This window comes from Festucalex cinctus, chromosome 20 (assembly GCF_051991245.1).
Source record: "Festucalex cinctus isolate MCC-2025b chromosome 20, RoL_Fcin_1.0, whole genome shotgun sequence".
Taxonomy (NCBI): Eukaryota; Metazoa; Chordata; class Actinopteri; order Syngnathiformes; family Syngnathidae; genus Festucalex; species Festucalex cinctus.
This window is the reverse complement of record NC_135430.1, coordinates 10,061,323-10,079,378: the sequence shown is the minus strand read 5'-3', so window position 1 is coordinate 10,079,378 and position 18,056 is coordinate 10,061,323. Positions and strand designations below refer to the sequence as shown.

Genomic DNA, 18,056 nt, shown 5'->3' with positions numbered 1-18,056 from the left:
AATTGGCAGATGACTTGGGAAGGGTGGATTATTGAATTTCATTGTTTATCTTAAACTGAAATGTGTTCATGTTAGGGCTGCATAATATATAAAAAAATATATCGATATCGCGATATTGTCCTATGCGATATGCATATTGCGAAGACATGCAATAAGTTTGATATGGAATTTTATGCTTTTATCTGAATTTGACCAGTCAGACTGTCAGGTTTACCTGTTTGACATTTATTAACAAACAAAACAAAAAACAAAAACAACGACAATGTACAAGGATGTCCACTTGTGTACCTTTATACTGATGACATTATGAATTTTGCCGTTCAGCTCCTTGCTCAGGAACAGAAAGCTGAGCAAAAGGTACTGAAAAGGTCAAATTAAGTTCACCGTAACAATTATTGTGTATGTATGAAATTTCTCCCCAAAGCCTGATATTTTTTTTATTTTAATTTTCTTTGCGAGTAGTAAATATAAAACCCAACAATGAATGTATATTCACAAGCCATGCATAAATAGGAAGGGCATAAAGGAGGTAAAGAAAAGTGTATTCTACGACTAAATAAAAAGACTAAAAAGAACCATGCTGCGGCGTTGGAAATCCATTCGACATATCCAAAAACCAAAACAATGAGGCACTAATGACACACAATTTCACTCCAATCATTACATTCAAGAGAAGGGAGCGTCTGCATTCATCCGAGGAGTTGTTGTTCTGGTTCAGTGCCTAATCTAAACCAAAAACTAAACAAAAATCGTGGATGCTGACGTCCATTTACGGGGCAACACAAACGTAGACAAGCCAAGAAACATGCGCCAAGCGGCGGGAAGCAGGAAGACGGCAGCAGAGGTGGCAGAACATGAAGCTGGACTTAAACGGAGATGTAGAATCAAGTACTCATTGTTTTTTTAAAACAATTTCATGTTTTCAATCTCTCTAAATGTGGCCACTTTTTTTTTTTTTTTTTAACACGAATGGTGAACAAAAAAAATTGTTCCTCTGCATTCAGGTTCTGCCACGCTGACGGAATTGTGGGTTAGGGGTTCTCGAGCAAGTGATTGGCTTTGATTACATCTTGGATTTTCAGTGGCGTTTTCGAGTGAGTGAGCAAAACAAGTAGACAGGAAAGCGAAGGTACAGACCTCTTCCTCCTCAATTCGAGCAGGTTCAATCAGCAGATTATTGACTTGATCAAATGACACCCCCTGTTAGGGACAGGAACCAGCGACAAGCATGCGGATTAGTTAGGCCAAAAAAAAAAAAAAAAAGGGCTGGCACTCGCTCCAAAAACTCCAAAAAAAAAAAAAAAAAAAAAAAAAAAAAAGACAACACAGAATCACGATGACACTTTCCAAAGACCGTGGCATCTCCACTTGGAAGCCAAAGCGCGCTCGCAACGCCCCAGCCACCAGAAGTCAACAGCGGTAGAGAAGAAAAAGCAAAAGCGGACAAGAGAAGGCAAATAAATAAATAAATAAATAAATAACTTTTGAAACTAGACTAAGTGCAATTTCTGGAGAAATTGCGTGGGAATGCTGAACGCTGAATGCTAACAGCTGAATGCTAAGATTTTGAATGCATATGGAACGCTTATGAAGTAAATTGAGAGATAAATTATGACCTCCTGGTTACTGGACAATGCACTTTACCAACTGTGCCACCGAGCAGTATCGGACACAGACAATGTCTGTCCCATTGAAAATGAATGGGGAAAACTTGATATTAAACGTTAAATTGTGTAAATACTGCAAGTAATGTGGAATCAGACGATAAATACCCCAGGAGGCGTCCATTTTTGAAGCAGTGTACAGTGTAAATTGGAAGTATTATGTGGGAGTTGTTACGCGGCAAAAAAGTGTGGAGAATAAAAATCACAATAACACACGGGGGAATGCTTTAGCACAGCAACTGAGAAAAATAAGTTGCTGTAATTGTAATCTAAAACTGTGCATCTTGGGGGTATTTGTAATAAATCATATTGTATTTTTTTTTAAGTAAAAAAAGAAAAAAAGAAAAAAAAACGTAAAATATATATTATATACATAATAAAGCAATTTAAAAAATCAGTTAGTTAAAAGCTCTGATGTGATTGTGACATATTACATAAATCTGACATCCCAGTATGAATTAACTACTTTCTATAAACAAAAGGCATAATGAGAACTTATTTTTTTAAGAATAAAAGCAGAATTTGCAGTATTTCTTTCCTCACTAGTCTCTCCAGAAAAGAACTAAGTCCCATCAACCAATACTTAAAAATACATGAGTAGCTGACACTCCTGAATGGATTTATAGTGGTCAATAGAGATCTCAAAATGGCGACAAAGTACTACTTTTGTCTAAATGGGAATAAATATGTCTTTTTCCATATAAAAGGAATAAAGTTATATTGTTGAAATTTACTTAAATATGACTTTCTAACCTGAATGTCATAATACTGTATTCTGACTTTATACTGGAAAAATACAACTTTATCAAAATAAAACAAAGGCTATTTTTTTTTTAAATTCATGTAGCAAACTGCCACACTGATATCCTCCTGACTACCACAAAAAAATATTGTCCAATCATGTTTATTTTGATATTCCCCAATCTTTAAGTAACTGGAATACTGCAAAAGAATTTTTTGAAAAAAAAGTTTTTATTTTTAAGCTTAGCTATGATGTGTCCACTACAGAGGACTTTTTTTTTTTTAATTTCTTCGAGAAAACATGCTAACAACATTTAAAGCCTAAATTTGTTCAATAAAAAGTGTTATACACTTATTTTTCCTCTTCCCTAAAAAGTGCTTGCACTAAGGGAAGCCATTTTCTTTTATGATGCACCCCACCCCCACACATTTCGGTATCATTGGAAAGCTCTGAATGTCCTCTATAGAAGCACAGGAGGAGTTAATTCAATCGTATGCACTGGGTGGGAAATATTCAGGGTTAAAAAGGTCCACTACAGTGGACAAATTTGAATTGCTGGTAGTCAGGAGAATATTACACAAGACAGATGACATTCCTCAAAGCTCTGCCTGAACATCTTCTGGTTGGTCTGAGGTGCACCCCCCCCCCCCCCCCCACACACCCCCCCCCCACACACACACACTGATTGAGCATCCTTTTGATAAAAGTGAGGAATCAGCAGAAATCTTGCAAACAAGACTGTCGCTCATTTTCGTTCGCTTGATTGTAGACACATGCACCCGACAAAACGTGTGAAATGACGGCAATAATTAGAAGCGATGGCCGCTAACGCGCACACAGCGAAAAGTTTAGTGGCGCTGAAGGGCGTCAGTGATGTGGCAGAGCAAAAGATTCGGTTTGAAGCTGCTCAGGCGGGGTTATGACATCATTTGACCTCACACATTTGTTGAACCCAACATGGAGGACTTGGAAATACGTACACACACAAACACACTGTTGACATCCTACCTTGACTTGACTGCAGTTGACATGGTATCGGCTGTCGTCCATCTCCGATGTCTCCGTCCTGCGCCGTAATCGAGGGGTGCCGACGCCCTCCTCCTCCTCATCCTCCTCCTCCTCATCCCCCTCCTCGTGCCCGTCCCCCGCACCCTCGGCGGGCGAGCCGAGGCTGTCGGGGTTGAATCCCTGCAGCAGGGCGGCCACCGTCTCGGGTTTGGGCAGCTTGGTGATCTTGTAGTGCTTCTTGTAGTGCGGCGTGTCCTTGCGGATGAGCCGCTGCTTCTCGGCAGGGAGGGCCGGCCTGTCGTCGTCCTCGTCGTCCTCGTCGCTCCTCTCGCCGTCTTCCTCCACGTCGTTGTAGTCGTCGTCCCCCCTGCGGATTATGGGCTCCTCGGCAAAGTGCACGGTGGGCTGGGGGAAGACGACGGTTCAGGTTTCGGAGTTTAGGGAGAGAAAGGTTTGGGCTGGCCAATTCATACATTTTTGTGCATCACAGAAATAATGCCCCCTGGTGGCCATGGTTAAAATAATCATTACTCATGAAAGTCTGGTCCAAAATAGTCCTTGAGTTAACGCACACTCAACCTAAGGCGTTTCTACTTTACAACGGTTACGCCCGGTCCACCATTTTGGCCCCGTCTGCCATTTTGCCTCCTCCTCGCTATTTAGCCCTTAGCTAGTGCTAAAGAGCTTGTGCACTTATGGGAGTATCTTTGGCTTTTTCACCCTCTTTTTTTTCCCCAATATCATGGCCCCAAAAAAAGAAGGCTATGTCTTCTATGTTAGTCCAGCCAAAAGAAAAACAATTACCATAGAATGGAAGCTAGACATCATAAAAAGATCACAGAAATGAGACACTGACGAACATCAGCAAAGACTTGAGCTTCAGTTGGACAGTCGCACAGCATCTTATTATTTTATTTTAATGTATTTTAGATTTTTTTATGCAAGTTATTTTGATGTAAATATTGACTTTAATGGGGAAATTCGACTTCAGACGAAATTCGGGTTACATCGCTTGCGTAGGAACGTAACTGGAGGACTCCCTATATTTGTGAAATTTAGAGGGATACTTTACTTGGTTAGCCATTTTTGGCAGTCAAACATTACTATTTTGCCTATAATAAATTTGACATTTTCATTATTTTTCATGTACAATTAGTACATTTAAAAAGACATTTTGCAACTTGCTGACAACTGAAAATGACATCACAAGGGCTCAGGTAACCAATCACAGCTCAGCTTGTGAATGTCACATGACCAAACCTAGAAAACAGGTGAGCTGTGATTGGTTACCTGAGCCCTTGTGATGTCATTTTCAGTCGACAGAAAGTTGCAAAATGTGTTTGTAAGGTACTGATTGTACGTGAAAAATAATTAAAGTATCAAATTAATCATAGACAAAATATTCACTTTTTATTGCTATAATGGGATAAATAAGTGAAGTATCCCTTTAATTTGAAGGCAATCAGCCTTAGAACGTGGTTATAATCACCTCAATGTACTCCACTTCCATCTCATCCAGGTCCTCCTCCTCGTGATGGGAGTGCCCATCCACCAGGTCCTCTCTGTGGGACGGCACGGCGACCTCTCGCCTGTCCTCGTGGGAGTTGGCCGACAGAGTGCTGTCGGACACCTGCGAGTCGTGGCTCTGATTGGAGAGGTCGCTGAGTCGTTTCTCCTGAAACCGCAACGCATCGGTCCGAGAAAACTATCAGGCAAGTTGTCGACTGATGAGGGTTCTGTTACCTGCACGTCGGAGGATGGATCGTCTCCTTCGGGCCTGGACGCGAACACTTCGTTCCGTCGGTCCTCGATCACTTTTTTCATCACCTTTAGCTCGCTAGGATGTGGTGTGGCTCGACGCTGAAGGCCCTGGAAAACCCACAGCGAGTTAAAGCGGATGGAATTCTTGCGTTAGTCACATTGCGTTGTTCAAGTTCCCTCACCCTACGCTCGGCGGCGGCCTCATCGTCCTCGTCCTCGTCTTTGGCCTCTTCCTGGAACTGTATGACCGACACTCTGTTCAGGTTGCTGTCCGTCCAGCTGTCGTCCACGCTGTTCTGCAGCAGGTTCTCTGCGGAGAAGAGCGAGCACAGAATTCAGCGCTGTAATTAAGCTGCCCCCGAGCACAAAGAGAGAACTGGACAAAACAATATTGGATGGATCATCAGTCTTGAATTTGAAAATCAGGCGCATCCGCTTCAAATCAATGTCAAACTGCAAACTCGCCTTGTCAACAGTTGTCAAAGCATCTTTCCCGATTGAATCAAAGGAAATGCCATTTACCAAATCCAAAATCCCTCTCGAAAAAAACCAAAAAGTATTCGTAATGGGGTTTTATTTAGAAAACGTAAACTATAATATTGTACTTCATAAAAACAGTACAGTAGAGACAAATAGAGTGCCAAGAAATTAACCGTATTTGACACATTTTTTTGGTTCAATTTAATTCTTTCTGTGTGCGCATTGGCTATATGTTTGGCAATTATGATATTATCAATCATGTGGCTATATAAAAGAAAAATAGCTGCAGAATAAATAGAATAAAATAAGAAAATAAAAATAGAAAAATTAGAACAAATAGAATACAAAATAGTATGGTATTTATTCAAAACCTATAATATTGTACTTCATAAAAACAGTACAGTAGAGACATAAAAATAATGTCAAGAAATTAACCGTTTTTGCTAGATTTTTTGGTTCAATTTAATTTGTTCTGTGTGCGCATAGGCTATATGTTAGGCAATTATGATATTTTCAATCATGTGGCTATATAAAAAAAAATAGCTGCAGAATAAATAGAATAAAATAAGAAAATAAAAATGGAAAAAATAGAATACAAAATAGGATATTTATTTTAAAAAAAAAATCAATGCGTCAATTTTTCATATTGCTTTTTTTTTTTTTTTTTTTTTAATAAATAATAAAATAAAAATGAGGTGCGCTTCATCCTCACCGAGGCTGGGCGAAGGCTGCTGAGGCAGCAAGTAGCAGGTCAACACTTTCTCCCCCGTGCGCTCGTCATCTTCGGTTTGGAACTTGAGCATCGGCTGCGACTGGTTCTCTGCCAGCCACATGGCCTTCAGATTGAGGTTTGTCAAGGCAAAAGGAAGATTTTGTAATCTTGGGGGATCAAAGTGGAAAAAAAAAGAAAAAGAAAAAATGAGTCAGGAGTCACAACAAGTTAGAGGTGATTTGATGCGAATCGCGGGCGTGATGTCACCTGTTCCCGGCCACGTCCAGCACGTGCAGCTCGGTGGCGTCGGCGAGCTTGGCGGGCAGCTTGGCCAGACGGTTGTCGCGCAGCGAGAGCACGTTGAGGCTGGCGCAGCCGCCCAGCTCCATGGGCACGCCGCCCAGCCGGTTGCGGTCCACGTTCAAGTTGGTCAGCTTCTTCAGCTTGCCCAGCGAGCGAGGAAGCGTCTTTTGGATGAAGCAGAGAAAAAAAATATCAGCAGCAAATGAAACTAATATTCAGTAAAGAGCGAACCGTGATTTGTCTCATCAAAAGTGCATTGGTGGCGTTACCTGGAGGAGGTTCTCGGTCAGGACCAGCTCGGTCAGGTTCTCACACTCTCCGATGGAGTCGGTCAGGTGAGTCAGTCTGTTCTGGTCCACCTTGAGGATGGACAGTTGCTTCAGACAACCTGATGGGGGACACGCAAGCAGTCATTCTACTAGTGTGCTGACTTTTTACTCGTGAGGACAAAAAATGTACTAGTACATGGACCTTCAACTGGATAAATTGTCAAACATTTCTCATCACTTGATAATGATCTGTAATAGCATCACCCTGACTGCAGGCGGCAGTGCTGGCTACTTAAGACACATGAGCAGAGTCCAGTTGAATAGTTGACTTTGAGGAAATTATTTAATCTATTATTTACATGTCTGCAGAAAGAACCTATTCCCCCCTTCGCTTTCATTATGTATTTATTCCCGGGGCTGTCTTTTGGTCATTTTGTTTTGAGCGAGCGTCACTTGGAAAAAAATGTTTGTCACCTATGCTGTCCGGAATGACCTCCAGCAGGTTCTGAGTGAGCAGCAGGTCGGTGAGGGCCTGGAGGCCGTCCAGCTCGGAGGGAAGTTCATCCAGGCGATTCTCGGACACGTCCAGACATACCAATCTACGGAGGTTCCCTAGCTCCTAAAAAAAAAAAAAAAATGTGGAAAATTTCTGGTAAAGATGAGAGAACATTATCTGACATTATCGGTCTACATGTTTTGCTGCTCAGTTTGTCTTAATCTATTGATTAAAACTTTATAGCACTGGAACAGAGATACTATTTAGCGTTAGCATTAAGCTAGCTTGCTGAGAATTTGCAACTCTACTAAAAAGCACACCTTATGTATATTTCTCAATGAATAATGTTACTTGTTCAAATAAACTCACCGGTGGTAACGAGGACAACTGGTTCCGGTCCAGCCAAAGCTCCCTCAGGTTGGGCAGTGCACCAAGCGTATCCGGCTGAAAAGTTGGGCAAAAATAGAGAAAGGGATTAAAAAAAAAACAACAACAACAACACGAGTTTGCTGTATGTCTGAAAACTCAACATCCATTTGAATGTGCTACATATTACGCGCGGAGTTAATTACCAACTCTTCCAGTTCGTTGCTGCCCAGGTCCAGCTGTTCCAGTTTCACCAGGAAGGACAGCGACCTGAGAGGCAACGTGTAAAATAAAAAAAAATTAAAAAAAACTAGCATGTGTGTGGAAGCACACGCTCAAAACGTGCTCTGAAAGAACCGCAAATTGCTTTTACAAACGATGGATATGAGGACGACATGCCACACATTTCAAATGAGCTGGCAACATGCAAGAATTTTTTTTTTTTTTTTTTTTTTTAAAAGCTCTGAAGCTACGCCTTGTCTCCAGGTGGAAATGGTGACATAGCAGGAGAAGGTTGTGCAACATAGGGCTGTGCTCTTTAATGTGGGCCCCCAACCATAGGCAGTATCACGAGTCCTATAATATCTGTTATTTAAAATGTATTCATTTATTTTTTTCATTCATGCATTATACAATTCTCTTTAAATAATTGGCTAAATGATTTATTTGAAATATGTATATTTTTTACACAATTTAAACTTATTCCAAAGAGTATATTTATGGCATTAAATAATTGTTTAATTTATTTAAATTATAGATATAAAACATGAGTGAAATATTTTATTATTAAAATTAACATACAAACTCATATTATTACAACAAATGGTGCATTTTTTTAGAATAACGTTAGAATGTCCATATTATGATAGTTTTATGGGAATAGTCATAACAATAAAGGCTTCCTTTTTTAAGAATAAAATCACATGAAAACAAAATATAATATGAAAGAAACTGTCTCATTTTATGCAGATTAAGTCAAAAATCTGTCAGAATCAAGTCATAATATGACAGAAACCACTTATGGATAAAGTCTTAATATAGTAAACACAATTTTATGAAGATAAAATATTCTGACATTAAAGGATGAATTTAATTACGAAAAGTCAGTCATTTACATCTGCATTTTTTTTCTTAAGCTCACTGATGAATGACGTGGCCCATGTGTCGCATTTAAAAGTCAAACGGCCGCCCACAACCCCCCATTAGATAATCGTTGACACCTACGTGGGCAGACACTTGAGCAGGTTCTCCCTCAGCTCCAGCGTCACCAGGTTGGCCAGACTGTGAAGAAGAGAGGTCGGTTAGTCAGATGGCAGCCAGGTCTGTTCCTGTGAGCTGCCTGGCACAGTGGGCGGGGTAGGGATGGGGGGTGGGGTAGAGATGGGGGGTGGGGGCTCATCCATCTGTCTTAGGTGGGCCCCCCACCCCACAGCCCTGCTGCCATTTGAGTAACGTTGAGGGGAAAAGTCAGCACAGGCTTGCTAAATTCGATGTAATGATTTTTTCAAGCTCCCGTCATATGGAAGATTGATATGTTAACATATTTATTCAGTTTGAATTCATTGTGTGTGCACTGATGACTGGATTAGTCAGTGGGTGAGGTAAAATGGGAGAGACGTTAATAAGCCTGTTGAAACAGAGGGCGTGTCAGTCAAATGAAAGCAGCAACGAATGAGTGCGGGCATACTTTCCCATGTCGCCGGGCAGAGTCTGCAACGACACCTCGTTGAGTGCTAAGTGAGCCAGCGCTCGCAGCTGAGTGAAACCATCCGGCAATCTGTGGCACAAAGAAATGGGGGGGCGGGGGGGGTGGGGGGGGGGGGGGGGGGTTATATTTTTACCATCTGTATGTTTGCATTGAGAAATACAGCATGCTACCAATTCTTAACGAAGAATATGGATAGTCTAGAGTAGATTAAGAGAATAAGGCTTTTGTTACCATGACGACCAGGGGCGGCGCTAGGGGGTTGCGACAAAGACAGTGGCTACTGCAAGCATGGAGTGTGAAAAAAAGCAAGCATCCATAAAGCTGGTAATATCATGGTTTTTATTTTCACTTGTGGATGCAGCACTTCATCATGAACCACCCGATTACACAGGTCCGGTAACTCTCACACTTTTTTTTTTAATCAAATATTCCACTACAAAAAATACCACCATCATGATCAAATTAAAATAAAGTAGCACAGTCAGTGCTCTTCAAATACTAGACAATATTTATTTCTAAAAAGTAAATTTAATAATACTGTAAGCTATGTGTGTACCTTGTCGCATTAAAGCAACGCTTACCGTCAGGCTCCTGTTCAATTATTGCACACAGGATTTCCTGTGTGGCGGACAGCTTAAAAGCACCACTGTTACATACTTAGTATCGAGCGCATTCCGTGCATTTAGACACGTAGGTGCGTAAAAGTCACGGCACATCTAAAAAACAACACGGACAATGCGACGGGCGGATTGTTTCCACGCTGCTGTTTATTGTGTTACTGCGGCGACTTGGGCCCGTTCCACTCGCCTTACTTACCTGGAGAGGGGGTTTCCACTGAAGTCGGCGATCTCCAAGGCCCGGCAAAACTTAATGCTCTCGGGGATCTCGGGAATGTCTGCAAGGAGGACGGAGGAGGAGCAGATATGTTAGGAGGGCTCGGCGGAGGGAAGCATTTGAAGTTGCTGCTAAACACAAGCAGATGGCCTGGCGCGGGACGTCACGGGAGAGGCAAGAATTGGAGACGGTCACATACAGGGAAGCTACAGATCTTTTCCAAAAAAAAAAAAATTGATGTGCCATTAATCCATTCAGCCACCGCCCCCAAAAAAAAACACAAATTACATGTTTGTTTGTTTTTAATAATAAAAACAAATAATAAGAATAATATATTAAATTATTAATAATATTATTATGATATCAATACTAAACATTATTTTACAATCATCATATTCATAATAATAATCATAAATAAAAAAATAATAAATAATTGTAAATGCCAACGTACCATTTCTGGATATGTCCAGCTCCACCAGCTGCATGAAGTTGGCCACTTCGGGGGGCAGTCTCTGGATCTCATTGTCGCTCAGGCCCAGCTTCCGGAGGTTCAGTAGTCGGAAGAAAGGCTGCAAAGGATGACACGCAGGATGTCACGCATTGGCTCATAGGACACAAAATTCAGGCGATGAGAATAATAAAGAAAAAAAAAAGGGGGAAAAAAAAGTAGCATTGTTCTCGATGTGCAGCGGGCATCTGGGGTCATTTCCTGTTCATTCCTCTCACTGCCGAGCTCTCAACTTCAAAACAGAAGAAGCCACAATTGTGGAGTCAGAACATTCACCTTACAACCATTTTGGGAAAATGAGCACATCTGTGTTATTAATACATTAAGAATAGCAATGAGTGGGAACTGATATTGGTAGCACACTTTACAAAAACTGTTCCTTAGCCATGTTCGACAAACAGAAGTGGCTTTCGGGGTGAGAAAAGCAGCAACGCCAAGTGTTTTGACATGCTTCATTCCACCAAAATCCACCCTGTACCATCTGTTTGCCGTCTGATGTTCAGATGGAGGGACACGACACACAAGCGGGGACCTGTGCCGCCATGAAACGCCTCTATCAAGCCCGGTCGAGTGGCATCCACAGACGACCCACTGTCTGCCCTCTCTCCAAACGCCAAAGCACGACTCCTGGCAAACCCGCAGCAGGAATTTGTATAATAACGTCATTATTCCCTGGATAATTTGCTTGGAGTCTGGATGGTCATTCAAATTAAACCCGAGGTTGTCGGTGCACACGACAACAGCAGTTTTTTTTGTAAACTGATTTCAGAAGGGGAATCTAAATGCATTAAAATGTTTTGAGAGATCCAAACATGTGCTTGAGTCAGATAAGAAGAAAAAAAAAAAAGTATTTCACGAGTGCTGTTTGTATACAAGCTGACGGAGGGAAGTTAGCGGGACAATTACACTGGCGAGCTTCTTCGTGATGGACATTTCCTGCTCTCAAATGCGGTTGTGGCTACATACGGATGGGCGGGGCAATGGGAAAAGGATGCAAGGCGGAAGGTAGAGCACCTGAGCCAGATGGAGATCGGAGCATTGGCTTGTTTATTAAAAGCCAGGATCGACTGACTGATTTATCAATTCACATGGTCCATTTATCTTATTGTATCCATCCATTTTCTCGACCACTTATTCCTCACAAGGGTCGTGGGGGGTGCTGGAGCCTATCTCAGCTGGCTTGGGCAGTAGGCGGGGTACACCCTGGACTGGTTGCTAGCCAACTGCAGGGCACTATCTTATTTTAACCCAATGGAATCTTCCTATTTTTCTGTTGGCTAAATTGGCTCATTTTAAAGTTTAGAACTCAAATATTTAAAAGTGTAAAAATATAATGCTACAGAAACTATGAACTTTTTTTGTTGTTGTAGCAAAGAACACAACAGGAGGTTTTAAACTGGATTTTCATTGACCCAGCTAAACCACATCAATGTTTCTAGCAATCCGGACTAAACGGATCATCTAATAAAACAAAACTGGGGGAATAAAAAGAAGCTTTGAATCAGTGCATTCCTTGGCCCTCTTGATATCAACCATTAAGGGCTGTAATGATATTATGAGCACTCACACACAAACAAAGATGACCATTCACTGTGAATGAAACACTTACGGGAAGTAAAATTGAAGATTGAAAACAAGTTCAAAAAAAAATAATTGAGAGTTGAATGTCCCGGCATCCAACTCAAACAATGTGGCATTTTATTCTTTTTTTTCTTTTTTTAAAATCCAGGTCAGTGGGTCAGTTGGAACATAAAAGTTAGTAGTGGGATTTAGTGGACCGCCAACAAAGCCACAGACGATCCCTGGCGCTCACTTAAAGTCTCAAACGGGACCATTTGCTGAGTGAGGCGGCGCGTCGGTGCGAGCTGCGGAGGTTTTATAATGCGGCTCGTTTGATTAGGAAGGAGGTGAGGACGTGAATTGTGGGTGGCGGAAGAGGAGGAGGAGGAGGAGATGAGGGGCACTGACGTGTCCTGGCGAGGGCAGCGTGGGGTCTTAAAGCCTCCAGTTGCAATTAGAATACCAAGCATTAAGAATAATATTGTATTCTGTCAAAAATATTTTTTTAATTAGCAACATGCCGTCATGCCGTATATGTCAATTTTGAACATTCCCACTACGAATAGCAACGATTCACTATTGCGTTCGTAAGCTTTCATTTTTGTTGCAAAACCTGTATCGAACGTACTTGTTTTAGCATTCTTTCCGACAGTTATGCGCTACCATGTAGCATTTCACAGACAAGGGAGATCGCCTGCTCCGTAGGTCTTCACATCAACACTCAGCAGTGTTTACAAATTCTCAAGCTTTTCTTTGGATGAGCCTACCGGGAACTGCAGTACTCAGCACCCCACGTGCATATGAACATGGATTAGTCTAGGAACGTCCGCAAGGGAACTATAAATTAACACAGCGGAATGTTTGTCAAGTGGCTCCCAAAAGAACCAGTTTTCAATCAGCTATCCAGGAAGGGGACCGTGTGCTGTGGCTCGACAGTTAGCTCTATTCAACGCTCTGGTCACAGAGGATGCAGTGTTTCATTTAAGGGGTTTAACACATGTACAAAAAAAATGTGAAATTAAAGACGCGATGAACGGCCCTCACAAGGAATTCAGCATAAACATGGCTGCTTCTGACCAAAATGGGTATTTGTTCAATTTAAGACGTGTCTTCGAAAGGATTAGGGTTATTGTGTCCTGTTACGAAAGAAATGCTTATCCAGTGTCATGACAGTCAGTGAAACTTCTGTCAGCGGCTAACTTTCTTGGGTGGTAAGTTTTCGTGAGTCGCTTTCAGGACCCCTAAAAATCGTGAATAGTTAACTCTGCGAATGACGAACTGTAGGTCCACTGTAGCTGCTTCCAATGTTCAGAACCTGCTCCTAAAAATCCTCCAGCAAACTCAATCAAACTGGTATCAGAAAACTTCTAAACACCGCATTTATTTTTCCTTTTCTCCGCATACTTCACTTCCTGTGGAAGTAGAATTCCGATTTACACATGATGGACATTCCCGAGGCTCCAAATCCTGTGGCAAATCCTAGTGTGTGTCCGCCCCTCCCCTGAACTGTCCATCCAATACCAAGCACTCCACGGTGATGCAGCGTAGCGACGCATATTGAAAACAACAATGTGCAGCAGCAGGAGGAGGAGGAGGAGGAGGAGGAGGGGCAGTAGGGGCACGCATATGCTTTTTGAAACAGGACGAGACTCATCACACGGATATGGCTGACTGGATAAGTTGGTCAGAGTGGACCCTTATTACCGCACACTATTGTCATGTCCATGAATGATCCCAGACCACACATTAACAAAACAGACCATGGCAAAAATAGATTCAGTGTAGCGGTTACAGGAAGTAAAGTACAATCCCCACATCAACTTACTGTAGAAATTGTGTGAGAATGCAAGAAGGAGCTGACACTGCACTGAAATGCTACGGAATTAAGTGAATTGGGAATTTCATTATGAAAACTTTGGAATTCTTCAATATGGTACCATGAAACTGTGAGAACTTTTGGAAAGTTGAAAATAGTTCCTTTCCCTACATGTCTTCAATTTTGTTAATATTTGGATGCTATGAATGGTTTGACCAGGTTGTGGAAGGAGTTCATTATCAATAAAGTTTTCTGAGTTTTTGTTCTTCAGCATTCACACATGAATGCCACCCTAGCCCCTCCTTTTGCTCCTCCTCTCCCGGTTCCCTCCATTTTCTTAGGGCCGAGGGACAAAAGCCAAGCCCGGGAAGACTCTCAATCCCCGGCCAGACCTTGCCGACCGGCACCCCCTCCTCCGCCGAGGCCTGTCCGAGGGATTCCTCCATTGTTTAAAAGGGCACCGCGGAGAGCAGAAAGGAGGGCTAAAAATGGAGGGATTGGGCACTTGAAAGCAGCAAGTGGAGATAGTGCAACAAAGGCAGAGAATGACTGATAAACATGGGAAGTTGTTGAGAGAGGTGGATCATTAATAAAGAGTACACTCCCACGGTGTACTGGGGGAGGGGCACGGGGCGGTTGGAGCCTCAGTAACTGACCGTTAAACTGAAGTGAACTTTACTCTCCGGGTTGAATATACACTGGTACCTCGACTTAAAAGTCACAATTGTAAACAAAAAAATCTTAGATAAAACCGTGATTCAATTAGAACGCGTAGGTTGGAGCACTTGTAAGTCAAACCACTCTAGTTAGCCTGGTCTCGTGTTTATTTTTCTTCTGCTGTATACGCACGTATGAAGATGATGATATAGTCACACAAATCAAAACAGTGTACTTGGGTGGCCATTTACAAAACAAGTGTTTTGTGTTTCATTTAAGTGGCACTCTCAACCACAGTTGCCTTTATCCAACTGCAGTCACCCTGACGGGCCACACAGCAGGACGGGTGTGGTGAAGTTGGTCTGACTGGCAACCCTTTCTACTGCTCGGAATCCTGTACCTGAGGATGGTAGGAGTGTGCACGTGGGAGATAGTTTTGCTTACTTCAACAATGGACATCCACTTTTCAGGTTGCACTTGCAAAGTCAACAAAGAGCCAGTCTCTGAAACAGAATATTTGGCATTGAGCAGATATTATATCCAACAATGCAAGATCAAAGTCTTCAGTATCCTGGAAATTGACCAACTACTGGTCTCATTTGGTGCCAAGATCCAAAGGAAGCTTTTCAGATACCGATATGATGACTCGTCAAATAAATCAGTACATCCAGCGACAAAGGTCTAAGTGTTTAAGAGGCCATAAGACCTTGGCACTGACCAGTGACTGCACTTCTTTGGTACCACCCAAGACATGAAGAGACATCCTCAGGCACCAAGGGGACAAGCGTGTTTAACCAACGGTACATCCAGCCTTTCAGGTCTAGCTTATCTGACATTGACCTTTGACTTGGCTCCTGTGATACCATCTCTGAGAGAAATCCTTGGGTACCAATGAGATTGGGGGCATCATGGGACAAAGGTTCAAGTCTTTAAGATCTTGCTTTATGGCTTGAAGACTTGGACACTGACCAATGAATGGACTTGTTTGGTATTAAGACCCTGAGGAAAATCCTCAGGTACAGAGAAGGTACCCCTATGTGGCATCCTTTCCGAAGAATAATTAGACTTGTAGCGGGACTTCTGAAGGCATAACACCTGGATCAAATAAATGTACAGTTTTGGCATGGGTGAGGGAAAACCTGGGTGACTGGGAGGATACCGTGTCATCTAGTTGTATGGTCACACAATGGATCTGGATTAGTGTGGCCACACAGAACCACATTGGGAAATTAGGAGCGCCTCCACTTGGAGCCGAGATGAAGACGTCTCAGCCTAACTGTAGAGGAGACCGGGAGGCATATAATGCTTGAATGCTTCTATTACTCCAACAGCGGGTGTCCAATGCTTTACAAGTCAACATCAACACTGTTAATGAACAACCAAAGTGACAACAAGGACCCCCCCATCACCCCCTTTGCGTCTTGAGAATAGAATAAAGGACAATGTTTCATAGGATCCACGACGGGGGCGCAACACGGAGAGTCCGGTTAACCTGACAGCTGTAGATCTGTGATCAGCACACAAAGTACAAGATGTAAATGTAAAGCCTCTGACACGCTGCTGTCCAAGGAAGATTGAGAGTGAACAGGTGGCAGTGGCATTGTGGGCTTAAGAGGCTACTTACTTGGCTCAAGTATACATGGTTAAAGAGTGCCAGCATAGACAAGACCGGAATGAGTCCTAACTAGGCCTGTCTCATAAATTCATTTTATGATGCTTTTCTAGCTAAATAACAATTGAAAATACACTACTCATACAAATGTAAGGATATTTGGCTTTACAGATTAACCTAATTTGACCTCTAAACTTTTGAATGTCCAACGGTTCCAAACTTGCTGCACTCTAAGGAGCTGAATGGCAAAATTCACAATGTGTTTGATCCATGAATGGACCAAAAGGACACACGGAAATGTTCATGGATCAAACTTGTGGTGTGCACGATATACCGTATACGTGGTAGACACTTATCAATTTGTAATGGATACTATAATTATGATGCACACATTGGGCAGGATCAAATATGTCACTCCTGGTTATGCTCTCTGACACAGAAAAGTGATTTTCAGCCAATGTTCTATAGACCAGATAATCCGCCAGCGATGCCGTATCAGGGGGCTAATCGCCGCTTTGGTGACTAAAAACGGTCGGAGGAGCTGGTACCGCCACTTTTGGGACACCATGTCAAAAAAAAAAAAAAAAAAAAAAGTCGGTCAGCGCTGTGCATTTGCTAACCAAACGACATTCAAAGCAGCTGGACTGGAAGGGCTTTGAACTTCACTGCAGGCCGCACGTTCACCTTACAGAAGGGCGCATTTCACCTGACGCGGGCAATCGGAACTCTTATGCAAGACGATCAATAGTGCATAACTGACGGCTTTTATCAGAGACAGAAGAGGGGAATGCGCAACGAAGTGCTGAGTGTGCCAATATCAGAGTTCCCATCACCGGCTCCCATCCTTGACGTCTCATTGGCTATGTTAAGAATCAGTCCACTTTACATTGTGGGTGATATGTAGTTTGTGAAAAAGTCCACTCAAAATCTGGTGGACCTTCTGTAATAAATATTAAATAAATAAATACCTTATAAAGTAACATCAGAGCAGAAACGAGCTGATGTTAGCCATGCTAGTTAGCAGAAACGAGTTAATTTTAGTCATGCTAGTTAGCCCTGTTATCTTCTCTGCAGTGAGTCAATAACATTTATTTCACCAGTTGTAGTCTTGTTGTGATGTGCTGGTCTACTCCTATTAAAGATATTTTCAAGCCATATCGCATTCATTTCACCGGTGCCAAAAATCAAACAATACGGTATCTATATATCTATATTAATAAAATGAGCTTTCTATTTTGCATGCATGTCTGCTTTTATGACGTAACAATTTTTATGCTTGAATATAAAGTCTGTGTACTCAATTATCCTCAATTCCCAGTTCATTTATATGGAAAGTTTTAATTTTAGAATATTTTCCAAAAGTCTTGAGGTAGAAATCTATTAGAAACTTTTGATCCCTTTATGAGCCTACACATTGCAAAAGCGCCACAAAATGGCAAATTGACTATATAAGGCAGTATACTGTGAATAGGGAATCATTTCCAACACAGCCAAGTCGAAAACCACCATTCATGTTTTCATCCACACAAAACGACATGGCGACCACTCATGAACCCGGTC

At 42.0% G+C, this 18,056-nt stretch overlaps 1 protein-coding gene across 16 annotated transcripts in view; it reads right to left on the bottom strand.

Moving 5' to 3' along the window:
- The window catches only part of scrib (scribble planar cell polarity protein), a 64,857-nt gene that overhangs the window by 36,512 nt on the left and 10,289 nt on the right, over positions 1-18,056 (bottom strand). For 15 of the 16 annotated variants that reach the window (XM_077509518.1, XM_077509522.1, XM_077509526.1 and 12 more), the window contains exons 2-16: positions 10,795-10,912; positions 10,326-10,404; positions 9,489-9,578; positions 9,026-9,082; positions 8,008-8,071; positions 7,805-7,879; positions 7,414-7,558; positions 6,940-7,058; positions 6,635-6,834; positions 6,368-6,534; positions 5,358-5,485; positions 5,158-5,283; positions 4,904-5,089; positions 3,415-3,819; positions 1,138-1,200 (exon numbers count right to left, since the gene is read on the bottom strand). In XM_077509518.1, the coding sequence (XP_077365644.1) occupies positions 1,138-1,200; positions 3,415-3,819; positions 4,904-5,089; positions 5,158-5,283; positions 5,358-5,485; positions 6,368-6,534; positions 6,635-6,834; positions 6,940-7,058; positions 7,414-7,558; positions 7,805-7,879; positions 8,008-8,071; positions 9,026-9,082; positions 9,489-9,578; positions 10,326-10,404; positions 10,795-10,912 (2,022 nt within the window). The remainder of the gene's footprint in view (positions 1-1,137; positions 1,201-3,414; positions 3,820-4,903; positions 5,090-5,157; positions 5,284-5,357; positions 5,486-6,367; positions 6,535-6,634; positions 6,835-6,939; positions 7,059-7,413; positions 7,559-7,804; positions 7,880-8,007; positions 8,072-9,025; positions 9,083-9,488; positions 9,579-10,325; positions 10,405-10,794; positions 10,913-18,056) is intronic. The other variant, XM_077509521.1, reaches the window with a different exon arrangement.